Source organism: Lissotriton helveticus, chromosome 6 (genome assembly GCF_964261635.1).
Source record: "Lissotriton helveticus chromosome 6, aLisHel1.1, whole genome shotgun sequence".
In the NCBI taxonomy this organism is placed as follows: Eukaryota; Metazoa; Chordata; class Amphibia; order Caudata; family Salamandridae; genus Lissotriton; species Lissotriton helveticus.
In genome coordinates this window covers 1,370,026,728-1,370,042,383 of record NC_136067.1, presented here as the reverse complement: position 1 = coordinate 1,370,042,383, position 15,656 = coordinate 1,370,026,728, and the positions used below count along the sequence as shown (strand labels likewise).

The 15,656-nt window shown below is 44.4% G+C and overlaps 1 protein-coding gene across 1 annotated transcript in view; it reads left to right on the top strand.

Annotated features, from left to right (window-relative positions):
• The window catches only part of SERAC1 (serine active site containing 1), a 435,480-nt gene that overhangs the window by 108,196 nt on the left and 311,628 nt on the right, over nucleotides 1–15,656 (top strand). Inside the window, exon 3 of the mRNA XM_078649122.1 lies at nucleotides 539–575. Within this exon, the coding sequence (XP_078505248.1) occupies nucleotides 539–575 (37 nt within the window). The remainder of the gene's footprint in view (nucleotides 1–538; nucleotides 576–15,656) is intronic.

The window sequence follows — 15,656 nt, the reverse complement described above, 5'->3', positions numbered from 1 at the left end:
TAAACTACTCCTCTAGACATAACGATCAACCTGTTAATATTTTTTTTTAAGCGGGAGCTAGCAATTGTGTGCTCCTACACATTTTCCGGAAGCATGTTTACATATACATTGCCTTACATACTCTCTAGCTCCTCTGCAAATATTGAATTTGACTACCGTGAGAAGCAGTTTTGTGTCCCACCACTACGTGGCTGGATGCCCACCAATTGGGAATAAGAGACTCTTTGGACAAGTCACATAAAGAGAACCTTATCCATATGTAGGTCAGACCACACTTTGAATTGTCTGTTGTGTTTTAAAGCAATGATTGTTGATAAAACTCATTTAAGAGAACGTAGAAGAATCTGGCCCCTACTTTCTGTTATTTAAAATTGTAACCCATGGGTTACTAAAGTGTCTATAGCAAGCACTCAACTCACAAAGTTATCTGAATTATCACTTACCTTAATAAATACTGAAGTCTTTTTGTCTAGAAAATTGAAAATGTGTTTACCTCTTTCTATTTTAATGATCTTGGTTTCATTATTCTTTTTTGCAGAGAAGATAGCAGCCATTACGGGATCAGTTTTTATTGGGTAAGTTCTAGAAAATGCAGGGGGTGGCGTAAGAGAAATATATTGGTCAAAATGCTGAAGCTTTTCATTTTTTAAACAATGGACAATCAGTAACAAATTTTCCATGAAAACATCCTTTAGTAAAACATTACCTACATAGCAGAATGCGGACTCATCATAAACATTGTTTCAAAGTTCTTTGTTGAGAGTGGTTTTTTGTTCCTCCAGGTGAGATTTGGCCAGGAGAGTGGAGGTAAACGACTCCGGCAGATCGATATAGCATAGTGTTTATCTGGAACCTGTTCAATAAAGGTGTGTTCTTCGGACCCTGGCTAAGTAAATGTTGATCCAAATGGCAAACCCCTCTTTTTTAAAAATTCTGAATGAGATGGTGCAAGGGGGAAGGAATTGACTTGGCTGGGGTGGGAAGATGCTGGCTGATCATCAGGTGGCAATTATCAGAAAATGAGTGGCTCAATTATAAAGAATAATTTGTAAACTGAGTTTATGCATAGCATAAGGATCAATTGCTGAATCTATGATAGGCATCCCAGTGACTCTCTCCTTTATGCACCTCTTATCACCCTGCAGGTTCTTCACCTCGCAAACAAGGTGCTGCTCAACCCCAGCACATTAGCTATTCCAGCGACATGCTCCAGCATCTTCTAGGAATACGCTGCACTTAAGTTCAGCGTGCCTCAATGTTGAGCTCCTTTACAAAGTTGTGCCTCAACTTCATTAAAGATTGTCTATACACATTCTGCCTCTATGCACTGTCTGGCCTGTGTGCATAGCTGCCGGATCATTTCTTAGTCCTGAAGGGTTCAAAGGTGCCTAGGCAGGGATGCCCCCTCTCTCCACTTCTTTTCCCTCCAGAGATGGAACGAATGCGGATGATGGCCAACAGGGAGAGACAGAGGAATGCCACTTTATCCAGTATTGGGGTATCTTTCATAGATTCACATGCCTGAATCATTCCCCGTCATCGAGATGAGAGTCCACCAGTGAAATAGAAAAGCAGTGCCATAAATAATAAATAGGCTAAAAAGGGCCCAAGGCCATCCATTAGTAGCCTATCTATGTCCTTTTCCAAAAAGGACAAAAAGTTGGCTCCAGCCAATCAGCTGTACGTACCCTCTAGAACACTCCCAGCAGAGGCAATTTCTCTTTAGATTTTCACTGCATGTTGTGTGGCAGGGAGTCTTCCTGAGTGCTACTCAGTTTTTGACTTCTATTCAGCAAACTGTGTCATCATGTCAGACAAGAAAGGCCTCTTCCACCCTTGCAAGACCTGTGGGAAGAAGAGGGTCCATGTGGATGACCCACATAAAGAATGTATTTATTGCCTGTATCCCAGGCATGAGTTGAAGGACTGTAAGATCTGTCACACCTTTTCGAACAAAACCCTCAAGGACAGAGAGAGGAGATTACTTTTGTGGCTTCAATACACAAAACAACAATCTACTAAGATTTCTATTGTGACAGGACCTTCGTCGTTGAAATCCGTCGACAACCCATCATCAACGGCACAGACACCGTCGATGAAGTCACGGGCGACGACACCATCGACGACAACATCCCCGTCGACAAGAAAAACATTGTCGTTGACAACACCCGTGATGGAATTACAGTTGACAATGACACCGTTGACAAAGGAAATTCCCTCAATTATAATTTCTGCACCATCGACGAGGATAACTCAAGTTACTACTGTGAAAAAGACATTTCTACGCCTGTCTTTGCAAGACTATAGTAAAGTATCACCTTTTCTCCCATCACAGCTTTTGGAAGGTTATATTGAGGAAGAGGAAGATTATGATGAGGATGATGATGATGGCGACCTATATGGGGTAGCTCACAGTCCATCTGAGCTCCATGGAAAATGCCAGGATGATAATGATGAAGAGGAAAATTACCATGATGCACATTATTATCAGGAACAATATATGGCTCCAGGTCATAGCTATCAATTTAATCTCTGACAGGAACCACGCCATAGAGAAATGGCTCATCTACCGCCCTCATTGCTACAGGACCTGCAAGCCATGTTAGCAGATTACAAAGATTCCCTCCTCAACAGAGTCCACCAGATGACCAGGTTCCTCAGGTGGAAGTGCCAACGGGCGTACCAGATCCTCAGGTACCTAGTACACCAGCGAATGCAACGGTCTCAGTTCCAGTGGACCCTGGAGATCAGAATACTTCCTCTTCGGAGGTAGAAGAAGGAGAATTACCTGATCCGGCATCTGTTCCTGATCCTTGGGATGATTGTGATCCAGACGCCATCCCCTCATCCACACTTGCCTTGAGACTCTCCTCCAGAAGATATCTGGGGATTTCACAATTTGATGCAGAGGGCAGCCAATAGGTTCCACTTACCATCACTGCAAAACAAACAGAATGTTTTCTGTATGATTTAAAGAGGACACAAGGAAAGTGGTACGTTCAATTCCTATCATCGACCATATATGACAGGAGGTTGTAAAGATTATGAAGGTGCCGGCATCCATACCACCCGTACTGCATCGTGTAGAGAAGAAATATAAGGCTCCGGAGGACTCTCCATCTTGCCTTATTAGACACCCAAAGTCAGATTCTGTCATCTCCCAGGCTGCACATCAGACTGCTGGGAGTTGGACCTACTCACCAAGGGTCAACCTCTAGAATTCTTTCAAAAACGACCTATTACTCCGCCCAGGGGTCCCTCTCCCCCTCATCTTCACTTATTGCGAAAATAAGTCTTGATCATGCTCCTCAAGGAAGCAATAGAAGAAGTACCATTCGCTCGGTGACGAAGAGGTTTCTATTCTCGTTTCTTCATAATAAGAAAGAAGTCAGGAGAATGGAGACCGATTCTGGACCTCAGGAAGCTGAACAAGTTTCTCAAAAACAGACATTCAGGATGGTAACACTCTCCGGGTGCTTAAACAAAGGAGATTTCATGACTTGACTCGACATGAAAGACGCATACTTTCATATCCCAATCCACCCAAAACACAAGAAATATCTACGGTTCACCATGGCTGGTACCCACTATCAATTCAAAGTGCTCCTGTTTGGTTTAAAATCAGCACCACGGATCTTCAGGGGTTTCAAGTCTTTCCATACCTCGACGATTGGCTACTCAAAGCTGCAACAGCGCAGGAAGCCAATCATACTATGACAGCTTGTCTCCATCTATTCAATGCATTGGGACTCACTCTAAACAGGGAAATTCAAATGTATGTCCAACTCAGGTAATATCGTTCTGGGAGCATCCCTGGACACCGTTCAATGCAAAGCATTGTTGTCTCAAGAGAGACAGATGCAGCTCCAAAGGTTAGCCAGGACCATTTCAAGAAGAAAGTCAGTTTCTGTATGAATGTTCAAATCGCTTCTGGGGATGTGCTCTTCAGCAATAAACCTAATACCTTTAGCCAGATTAGAGATGAGGCCTCTTCAGGAAGAACTGCAGAAACAGTGGCAGCAAGCTTTGGGATCTTTCGAAGATGTAATTCGAATTACAACAAGGATGGTGGAAACCCTACAATGGTGGTCTCAAACGACAAATCTTGTTCAAGGTCTAACCTTTCTGCAAAGTACTCCAGATTTCATTCTGAAAACAGACGCCTCCATGGAGGGATGGGGAGGTCATCTGAAGGATTTGCAAATCCAGGCAAAATGGTCTTCGATACAGAAAAAACAACTCATCAACCGATTGTAACTCAAAGCCATATTCCTATCTCTTCAGGCTTTCCTGCCAAGAATAGCAGGTTCCTCAGTGTTGGTCCATACGGACAATACGACCAGCATGTACTATATAAACAAGCAAAGAGGAACAAAATCCATGACTCTATCTCAAGAAGCGCAGGAATTATGGGAATGGACAACGCTCCATGGAATCTCGTTGAAGGCCGAGCATGCCAGGTGTCTACACAAAATCCTAGCAGGTACACTAAGCAGGTCTCAGTCCAGCTGCCACGAGTGGGAGCTAGAGCAAGCATAGGTGGATCGAATCTTCCAAAGATGAGGAAACCAGCTCTGGACCTCTTTGCAACAAAGGAAAACGAAAAATGCCAGTAATATGCCAGCAGGTTCCCACTACCAGGGTCAAGGGGGAATGCCATTTTAATGCGATGGTCAGGGATATATACCTACGCTTTTTCCTCATCCCATTAATCCCCAGGGTACTAATCAAAATGGAAAGGGAACGGTGCCTCCTTGATAGCACCCCGTTGGCCCAGACAATATTATTTCCGGAGCTGCTCCTATTGTCGCAAGTCAGACGCATTCATCTTCATCCGTCAGCTACGATGTTATCGAGGAACAAGGGCCGAGTGATTCATCCGGATCCACATTCTCTTCACTTGCACGCATGGCTCCTGAATTCCTAGAATTTAAGGATCTCAATATTCCACAAGACTGTAGAGAAATACTTGCTAAACATATCGTCTGAAATGGAAAAGATTCTGTTTCTGGTGCGGAGAAAACAAAGTTAATCCGCTGCAAGCCCCTGCTGAGCAGATTTTACCTTACCTCCTCTCACTAGCTAAATCAGGTCTCATCTTTTCTTCAATAAAAGTTCACCTGGCAGCAATTTCCTGGTACAGGAAATCTCCTCAGATTCCTTCCTTCTGTCCATCTCCTCCCATAAACAATTCATGAGAGGCCTTTTCCACGCTTTTCCTCCAGTGCGCTCGCCTCCTCCAGAGTAGAAACTCAATGTGGTCCTAGCACAGTTGATGAGACGACCATTTGAGACGATTCATAAAGCAGAACTTACATTTCTCACATGGAAGGTATCCCTCTTGCTTGCTCTTACTTCTGCAAGAAGAGTTAGTGAAATGGAGGCCTTTACAATCAAAGAACTTTTCCTACACTTCACAGAGAATTACGTAGCCCTTCGAGCAAATCCAAAGTTCATACTAAAAGTATCAACGCAATTTCACCTAAATGAACCGGTTATCTATACAGTCTTTTTTCCCAAATCCATCTACTCCAGCAGAACGGACTTTGCATACGTTGGATGTCAAAAGATGTTTTAAATGTTATCTTCATAAAACAAAGAAAATAAGAAAACGGATCAGATTCTCATAGCCTACGGACAAGGAAAGCAAGGAACCTCAGTAACGAAAGCCACGATCGACCAGATGGGTCGCATCTGCGATACAGTTCTGCCACGAAAAAGCTAAGAAGCCTCTGACAGTGAGGGCTAAAGCACACTCCACGAGAACAGTCGCTGCATCTACAACCTTGATTGTGGGAGTGACATTAGACAAAATATGCTGTGCTGTGACACGGAAGAATATCCACACGTTTACAAAACACTACTGCCTCCAATCTGCACAACGGGAGGATGCAGCGGTTGGACAGGCTGTGCTACGTCATCTTTTTAACTAAGGTCAGGTTCTTTATTTTTCACAAAGGAATGTATTTTTGTCTTTTTTCTTACTCTAACTTAATTAGAATAAGTGATCAAGTAACTGTATTTGGCAATTTGTTCCTTAATATGATTTGTGATGTATATTTGGATGGTTACATCAACTTTCACTGTTTTAATATTTCAATATAGTATAATGCTTGACATATGCATTGTGTGAAAGATGGTGGATAACTATTGGGAGTTTAAAATGACATGTCACCACCTTCCGCTAATGACATTGCAATTAGGGTACTGCTTGCTATTCTGATTCAGGCACGTGAATGTATGAAAGATACCCCAATACTGTATAAGAAAAAAAGTTACTTACCTGTAACTACAGTTCTCCCATATAGGTATCTTTCATAGATTCACATGCAACCCACTCTCCTCCCCGTGGAGTCAGTTTTCATTGATTTTGGGGATACTTCCCACTTGTGCTTGGAAAATCTGAAGATTACTTGCCTCTACTGGTAGTGTTCTAGAGGGTACTAACAGCTGATTGGCTAGAGCCAACTTTTGGTCCTTTTTGAAAAAGGACATAGATAGGCTACTAATGGATGGCCTTGGGCCCTTTTTAGCCTATGTATTATTGATGGCACTGCTTTTGTATTTTACCGTGGGATTCCCATCTCGACGACGGGGAATGATTCAGGCAGGTGAATCTATGAAAGATACCAATACTGGATAACTGTAGTTACAGGTAAGTAACTTGTTTTCATATTGGTATTCCCACATATTATTGTTGTACAAAAACAGCATCATTTGGTATTGTAGAAATATAGGCATGGACTTGGGGCCATTGCTGCACCTAGAACAATTTAGCCAGATTTCTGGGTTAAAGGTGAACAGAGATAAATCACACCTATTCTCACTGCGATCACAAACCCCATTGGAAGCTCGGGCGTAGCTGAGTTGCCTCTGATGTTGAAACTGAACTCATGTTGATACCAAGAAATTCAGATACACCATATGGACGTGGAGATAATAGAGGAAAACATACACAAGGCACTGACAGTCACCAGAGACTCCATACAGTTTTGAATATAAATTGCCACTGTCCATAGTGGGCAGATTGGGCCTTGGCACTCTTAAAATGATCATATTGCCCTGCTTTTTTGCAAATGTATCAGTGAAAGTTACTAAACCTGTATTTAAAGTGCTGAGCAAACTACTTGACCTGGTGTGGGGCAACAGCAGGATACTACGGAAACTGCAGCTACTGACCTGAAAGGGAGGATTTGGGGCATGTGATTATGAGAACTACTATCCATCGGGCAAACTACAGTTGGTTTAACATGCATACATAGTGGAACCCACATATGTTAGCCGCCCACTCACTGGTTGTCGTAACACTAGATCTACACATCAACACAGAGATTCACTCAATATTATTAAACATGGCTGGAAGTGGTGTCTTTCCCACCCCAAAACTGCTTTCCTCTGACGAGGATCTAGAACTCCTCTAATTCCGTCAGGTTGACAGTGCATGTTTCTACAACTTTTGCCAGTGTGCAGGTTTCAAACCTTGTAAAGACTGCCATAAGCATATTACCCAGTAACAGACCCCCACAAGGTCGGTCTCTGGTCTTTCATGTGACAAATGCGCGAAGATGAACCTGAAGGCCATCCGCTACTGCAAGGCTAAACTTTACATTGTGTAGTACCTTCGGAAGTTCAAGAAGACCCAGTGTCTGTTGAAGTCAAGAGAGCGTGCACACTCCCGCTCAAAAGACTGTTTTCGCATACAATTTTTTTTTAGTTCAAGCCTTCAGGTAAGTCGGAGAAACAGAAGAGGTTGAAGCATGGCTCCACGTCGTCCCACCACGGAAAGCCGCCCAACTTTGTCTCTGTGTTCAGAACCGATTCTGACCCTTATTTCATTGTGCCCCAATTTCCTGGGTCCAGTGGTGATGCCGCAGCAATTCCGTAAATTCATGGAGGCCGTGGACAATATTTCTGGTATTTGCCAAAAATCCTCTGGAGCACCTTTGGGCCCTGTTGATCCGACATGACCTCCGGTCAGTCTATCGCTTGTGGATGCACCCCAGACTCAGACTGCGCCACTCTACCTTGTATCGAGGTCTGCCCTGACCTTGGGCTCAACACCGAACCCTCACCATACACTTCATACAGCTCCACAACCTCAAAGATGACGTCACCAATGACAGAGGGTGAGCCAGTAGTCCTCTTGGACTCCTAAGCCCACCCAGAGCGACATCCATTCATGTTGCATCCACCTAAAACAGTAACTTGTATGAAGAAGAAAGCCTATTTTTTGACTTACAGGACACTATTGGGCTGGAAACGTCTGACACAGGCCTCTTCTCCCCTTTGCCAGCTGTAGCTGCTGAAGAATCTCTCTCCTTTGCTACTGTCATTAGGAGAGCAGCAGATGTGCTAGACCTCCCACACCACTGAGATCAAAACAAATGTCTTCACAGAAGTGCTCCATGTAGGACAGATCTAACGGGAACCTCTTCTGAGGCCTTCACAGTTACACTGCTGGGCACCTGGGCAAAGCAGGGATCTTGTATTCCAGTTACAACGCAGATTGCAAGGTGACATAGACCTGATCCAGGGACCCTACCTTCCTCCTTCAGCACCCCACCACAGAGAGCCTGGTGGTGCAGCCCTGACAAGTCGTCTCAACCCAAATGCATTTCCAAACACTCTTCCAGACACAGAATCCAAACATAGTGAGGCATTCGCTAAAAGAATGTTCTCCTCGGCCAGCCTTGCAACCCGGTCGATGAATACCGGCTGCCTCTTGCGGAGATGCATACATTATGGGTCATGGTGGCAGACATCTTGGTAGCTATCCCTGATGATATCTGGCCTGACCACCAACGCCTCATTCAAGATGGACAGGACGCAGCAAAGTACTCCATCTGCTTGGGTCTGGACACCACGGACTGCTTGGGTAAGGCATTCAGCTTGGGTTCGCTACACAGTTTTTTCAAGCTACATCCAACAGTCATTTATGGACATGCACTTTGATGGTACTCGCCTCTCCAGAGTTAAGGTGAGGGCGGCTCTGTAGTGTTCTATAGTGTGGCAACAGCGCACTCTCTTATGTTTGCACTGCCAGTACAGCAGTTTCCCTTGCCATTTCCAAAGGCTTCAAAAGGGAATGCGAGCAGAAGCAGCATCACGCCTTGCCCCAACAACAATTGCGGGACTCTCAAGCCTTTTGAGGCAGAGGATGGAGACACAGCTGCCTCCGTCCAGACCCCCAGGGGCAGTGTACTTCCCAGTCCCCTGTCCCTCCCATTACAGCTCCGCAAAATCACTTTAAGTTGCCCTCAGCTGCGCATGATCTCTTGGTAGGACAGCTAATCACTTTTGCCTCCAAAGGTGGAGGAGCATCAAATCTGACAAGTACGTGCTCCAGATTGTACAGAAGGGTTACTCCCTATCCTCTAAACATGTTTTCCGCACTACAATGCCTCCTGGAGAACCACTTGTCCATACTCTAAGGGGAAGTACAAGCTCTCTTGCCTAAGGGTACCATAGAAAGGGTGCCGGCATCGAAGATCATGACTGGTTGTTATTCCAGTTACCTTCTGGTGTCGAAAAAGGAAGGAAGCCTCCGCTTTGTCCTTGATCTTTGGCCTCTGAACTTCTTCTCTAAAGATAAGTTGAAAACGCTAACCTTGGCCCACGTCTTTTCTGCCCTAGATCTAGGAGACTGGATGGTGGAGTTGGATCTGCAGGACGCCTATTTCTACATTCCTGTCCTGAAGTCCCACATACACTACCTGCGGTTTCTGGTAGACAAAGGGCACTTTCAGTTCTCCACTGTAGCCTTACCAGTGTATCTCAGGTGTTCACAAAGGTGATGTGGTGGTCGCTACCCATCCGCATAGGTTGGGAATTCCAGTCTTCCCATCCTGGTCCTAGACTGGTTCTTGAAGGCAGGCTCTCTTCAAACAATCATAAGTTATTCCAGACCAAGGCCGACCTGTTGAAGTCCTTGGGTTTTTCCATCAGCTTGCCAAAGTGACTCCTTAACAACTGCTTCCCTTCAGTGGAGCCATCCTGCTCAGCACCAAGGGAAACTTTTGGATTCCATCTATGTGTCTGAGGAGACTACATAAAGATAAACAGTGGTACCTGGTGGACCATCAAATGGATAGATGGCAGGCCTCTCTTCATGCCTCATCTAAACATAATGGTAGTGATGGTCGCCATATCAGCTGGTTTGAGATAAGAACAATCTGGTTGACACTAAAGCCTTTCCTCCCATCCATCGGGGGGGGGGGGAGGGGACAGGTATAAGTTCTCACAGACAACACCACAGCCATGTGGTACTACAACAAAAACAAGGGGCTGAAAGGCCTTGTGGGTGCTGTGCTGGGAGGCCCTGCACTTCTGAAAGTGGCTGAATTGTCATGGCAGCTCCCTGGTCGTAAAGCATCTGGCAAAATCTTTAAACACCAGGCAGACAAACTCGTTGCCTAGTGGGTCAGGAATGTCAGCTGCACTCGCCCTGGACGTTTTCCAGAAATGGGGAGAACCCTAACTCGATCTATTGTCATCTGCAGGGAACAGTGTCCTGGGCTTTTGTAGTCAGAGTTCCCAAGGCAGCTCTCTCACAGAGACTCCCTTCGCTTCTTTGGAGCTCGGAACTCCTGTACACCTTCCTGCCTCTGCCAAGAGTTTGTAAGAAGATCAGCACAGACTGGGCTCGAGTTATCCTAGTGGTCCCCAGTCTTGGATATCTGCCATGAGGCTACATGAGCATCAGTTCTTACATTCACAAAGCCTCACTGCCTGGATAGCCAGGTATGGCAGGCAGGGCATTTCGCTTGTTCTGTCCTGCTGGATTTCCTGGTATGAGTCATTTCACAGACCCACCACCTGAGTAGGTACTGATTTGGTATCTAGTCGGAAGGTGAGGAATCTGCAGTTAGAGTATTCATTGGAAGAAAAAATGACTTCCCTTCGGTAACACTTTTTCAGGTGGATAAACTACCTAACCACAGATTCTTCACTGACCCACCCTCCTCCCCATTCAGTGGAATGGACAAATTGTTCCACTTTAATAAGATTCCCGTTTAGAGCTCTACACTGGCACAATCTAATTTATACAGTACAGATAGACATCAGAAAGAAACTGATGTCAGTGTGCAATCTGGTGGCTATGTAGGGGCCCAGACGTCACTTCCGGGGTATGACCGACCTAACGTGGAGCTGTACACCGCCACATTACCGTCACGCGATGGATTTGCTATGAAAATCTTCCTAATCTAGTCTTGCCTTGGAGTATTCAAAAGGTTGCACTGAAGGCAGCACTCTTTCTAGTGGCCTTTTGGCTTTTTTTCTATAGGGCATTCCTATTCAAAAGGCTGAAATGAATGAAAATGAAATGAAAAGAATCTTGTAGCGCGCAACTAAGCCCGAAGGCATCAAGGCGCCGAACAGCAAATCCATGAAAACAAATGAACAGTAACTACGGGTACGCCCTTGCAAACAGCCATGTTTTCAGTGCTTTCCGAAACAGCAAAACGAAAGACTGAGATTTAATTTCACAAGGAAGGGTATTCCATAACTTAGGGGCAATTGAAGAGAAAGCCCTACCGCCCCATTTACTCCTACGGAAGCGAGGTACCACCAGCAGGCTCCTTGAGGAGGAGCGTAAGTCTCTGCCAGGTACATAGGGTAGCAGCAGTTTCTTGACACCCCCGCACCCTTACCGGAGAGTGCACCGTAAGTCAGGCAGAGCGTTTTAAAGATGATCCTCGATTCAATAGGAAGCCAGTGTAAGGCCTTCCTGGCTGCCGTTGCTGACGCTAATCTAGGAGCGTCCAGAACAAATTTGGCTGCCGCATTTTGGGCAGTCTGAAGACGCTGTGTCAGGCTCTTATTCATGCCGGTGTACAAGGCGTTACAATAATCAAGTCGCGAAGCGACTGTCGTGTATTCCTATAGGTTCTGAATCGATCCCCCTATTCCTGACCCTATTCTGGTTAAACTAACTATCAAGTTAACTAACAGTCAGCCCATGAGGCAAGACAAGCCCCCATGATGCAGATACCGTTATCTGACGCAGTCACACTACGGCACAGGAACGTGTTATCTGATTAGGTCATAACGCTTGAGATCTAATTAGACAAGCGACATTCCTCCAGCCCCTGATAAGGCATACGACGTTCTCATAACAAATCAAACCTATGACAACCTGGGAAAAACCCTGCGGCCATTGTTTTGATTTCACCGAGAACTTTAGTAAAGAATGTGCTAACGAGCAAGTCGTATGACATCTTTATTGACGTATCTATGTCCATCCTTACGTCAATCTCGGCACCTTTAAGGTATAAATATTACCGATCTTGCCCTATGCAAACACACGCGTGGTGACAAGACGGAGCAGCCATACTTGCCGAAGCCGAGAGCAGAGCAGACCCCGCTGGCGCAGCCCCGCCTTCCTGACGCGCTGAGAGACGCGCTGCTATCTCAAGCCGAGAGACCCAGCACCGGCGCTTCCGGGTAGCCCTCGCAGGCAGCCTGGAATATCGAGACCAGAGAAAGAGATACCATCCCTCATTCATCCTAAATTCCAGGTACAGAACTGAATAACCCCTCTCAGAGAATCCTTTAATTATTCACTTGGCAAAAACAAACTTAACTTAAACTGTAACTTTCTATTCCCGCCCACGCATTAGACTTAGGTCAGGTACACGGGGTAGGCGTATTTAGAAACACCAGTTGAGTACGTTTAGTCAAATGTATATGTGTATGTAAATATATTTTAATCATTTTAAACATCATATGGCTCAGAAACCATATCAATGTTTTTACAGTATTATTTTATACTATTGCTTTTAATGTATGCACTTTACTTAACTATAAGTATTGCAATAATATCGATCCATTTCTCATGTATGAGAAAAGAGACTGATCAATAAATAACACCTTTTATTGAACACGCCCGTCTCTTCCTTTTCTCTACATTCTGATGAGACTAAGAATGCACGTACTGACTGAGTAAAATAATTGCCTTGTGCTCACACGACTCTCGAGATTGACTCTTGATTAGGGGAGAGCAAAGTTGTCATGTTCTATGGTTGTCAGAAACTAAATCCCTTCTTGTCTAATCAGGGAAGTTAATTCCTCCTTGAACATTCGAGAAAGTTTCTAGCGAACTCTGAGCTACGCTGGCAAACCCAAAAATTAAGTCTAGTATCGACAGTAGTAGACCTAGTTAACGTCTGGTCTAGGCCTTTACTGCTGTAGGTATTATTCCAATGCGCAGAGCCTATTGGGAAGATAGGAGCTACACTACATGGCGCCCAACGCGTTTGGAAAGGGCGATAAAACTAACGTAAGACATTTAGAGTAACTCAGTCGTGCTTTCTCAATCAGACCCCTTTTCCCATTATACTCCAAAGACGTCTGGAGTGGGTGAAAGGTTATATCCTCCAAAACCTCGCAGGAGGGAACTCCTATGTATGGTTCTTGGTATAGTCAACGTTGAAGGATACACTGTTCCAAAATATTGTGCATCTAATCTCTGTTTCCATAAAGAAACCTGATCTGCAAACAAACATAATACCATCCTGTCAGTAAAATGGGAGACAGTGATGAAGAAAGAGAGGCAGTTAGATTAGCAACTGAACTCGCAGATGCTGATGCTACCATGCAAGCAGCAGACCCGAATATAACACTCATTCCGGTCATTAAAAGGAGATCTATAACCTTAAAACTTATAGAAAATGGACTGACACCTAGAGGTGGCACAGTCATATTCGTAATTGAGGCACACGAATATCGGCAGACAGAGGTATATTATTCATGGATACATTTTCCAGCAGCTAATGCTGTAACAAAGTACTTCCACTATTACAAAGTAGAGGAACCTCCTAATGAGTACACTCCTTTCGAGGAGGTGGAAGTACCACTCAAATTCCAAGAGCATTTGCTCTTATTTGATGGCGCCCTAATACATAACAATCACATTACAAGGCTCGGTCCTTTAGGTAGACCAGGAGCAACGTGGCCGGTCTTAGCCAGATACACACCACACCCAGACATCGAAAGAATGCCTGCAGCAGAGCTGTTAATACAGCTAAAACAACTACTAAAAATCCATAGACAATTAGTTCAGTATGTAATGCGGACTTCAACAATTCAGCCAGCGATTAAACTTCCACAGCTGACCCCTCACCAGGGGAACACAAATAAAATTACACCACAGAACATCCAATCCTGCCTAGGTAAAGTTCCGGCTAAACGGGAACAAATACCATTCTGGTTGGCACAGAAAATTACCCAAATAGAGGCGGTGTTTCCCGACACCACCCCGCTAGAAAAACACAGGATTCTGACTATATGTCTCCCAATGGGAATCGCACCACACATTGAGGACTGTGACACTTGGGGTACAGTCTTTGCTTCTATCTACACAAAAACGCACGGTGTTCCATCCATTTCGGTGATACCAGATGTGCTAAAACAAATTCAAGACGAATACGGTCCAGAACCTGCTTTAACTCTTGGTATGAAATTACTAAAAGACTTCAAGCAGGTCTCGGCTATATTATTAGCCAATATAAAAGGTGAAGCAGCAAACGTGGCGATCCGCCAGAGGTTAAAAGAGACAGATATAGCAGACCAACCAGCTGAAATTGCCAGAATCATAGAAAAATCCTATGAAGAACTAGGTAGAGATAGTTTAGGTGGAATACCAGTAAAACCGCAACTGACTGAAAGTCCAGAAAAAATATTTTTTAATAATAAGTCACCAAAAAAGAACTGGGATGGAAACAAACAATCCAATCCTAAAGAAAAGAAATTCCAGTCCAGAGGAAGGTCTCCTAGGCGAAGAGAAAAATCTCCAAACCGAAGACAGAGGTCACCGCAGAGTGACCCCTCTGGGAATAGATATAACCTTAGAAATAGGGATAATATTAAAAAACCTGATAGATATCAAGACATTGATACACGTCCCTCTCAATCTTTTCAGACTTCCTCGCAGAAATCGGAAAGAAGAGGACGATCAGAAGAGCACGCCAAGTCCAAAGACAAGGAACCTGCTCAACTAAAAAAGAAATTACAATTTCCAAAAAAGAAGGTAGCCAGTATCAAGGTAGTTAACAATGCCGAGAATACTGAGGACACAACTGAAAAACGGAGAGTGGGCTCAGACAATGCTAGACAGCGCAGCAGAGGTGAGCATAGCTCGCAAAGTCCTTATGAATCATCTGGAGACAGTGGACACGAATGAATATCTTCAAGTGGAAACTGCAGACACCAGAGTTAGCAAGCCCCACAAGATATACGAGATAACCTTACGTATTTGAGGGAGATAAGACTAGGAAAATAAGGGGACTATTTTGGGATAACCTCTCCAAGGGCTATGATATCCTTCTAGCTGAAAAAGACTGGCCACCAGAGTTTGTCAGGGAGTGCCCTCATGGCGAAGAAGTAATTATGCCTGCCTTCTCGAATCATATCCCGATTCATAAAAAATATACACTTGCTAGAAAGTGGGCAGTGGCCTTAGCACCTGCTTTATATAAAAATCATGTAGGATGGGATGAGGATTCTCCTCCTCACAAAATCCAGTTAAAATCACAACCAACTGCACAAAGGCAGTACCCAATTAAGCAAGAAGCTAAAAAACAGGTAAATGAAATACTAGATCAGCTAGAATACCAGGGGGTGATTGAAACTTGCACCTCACAAATGAACAATCCTTT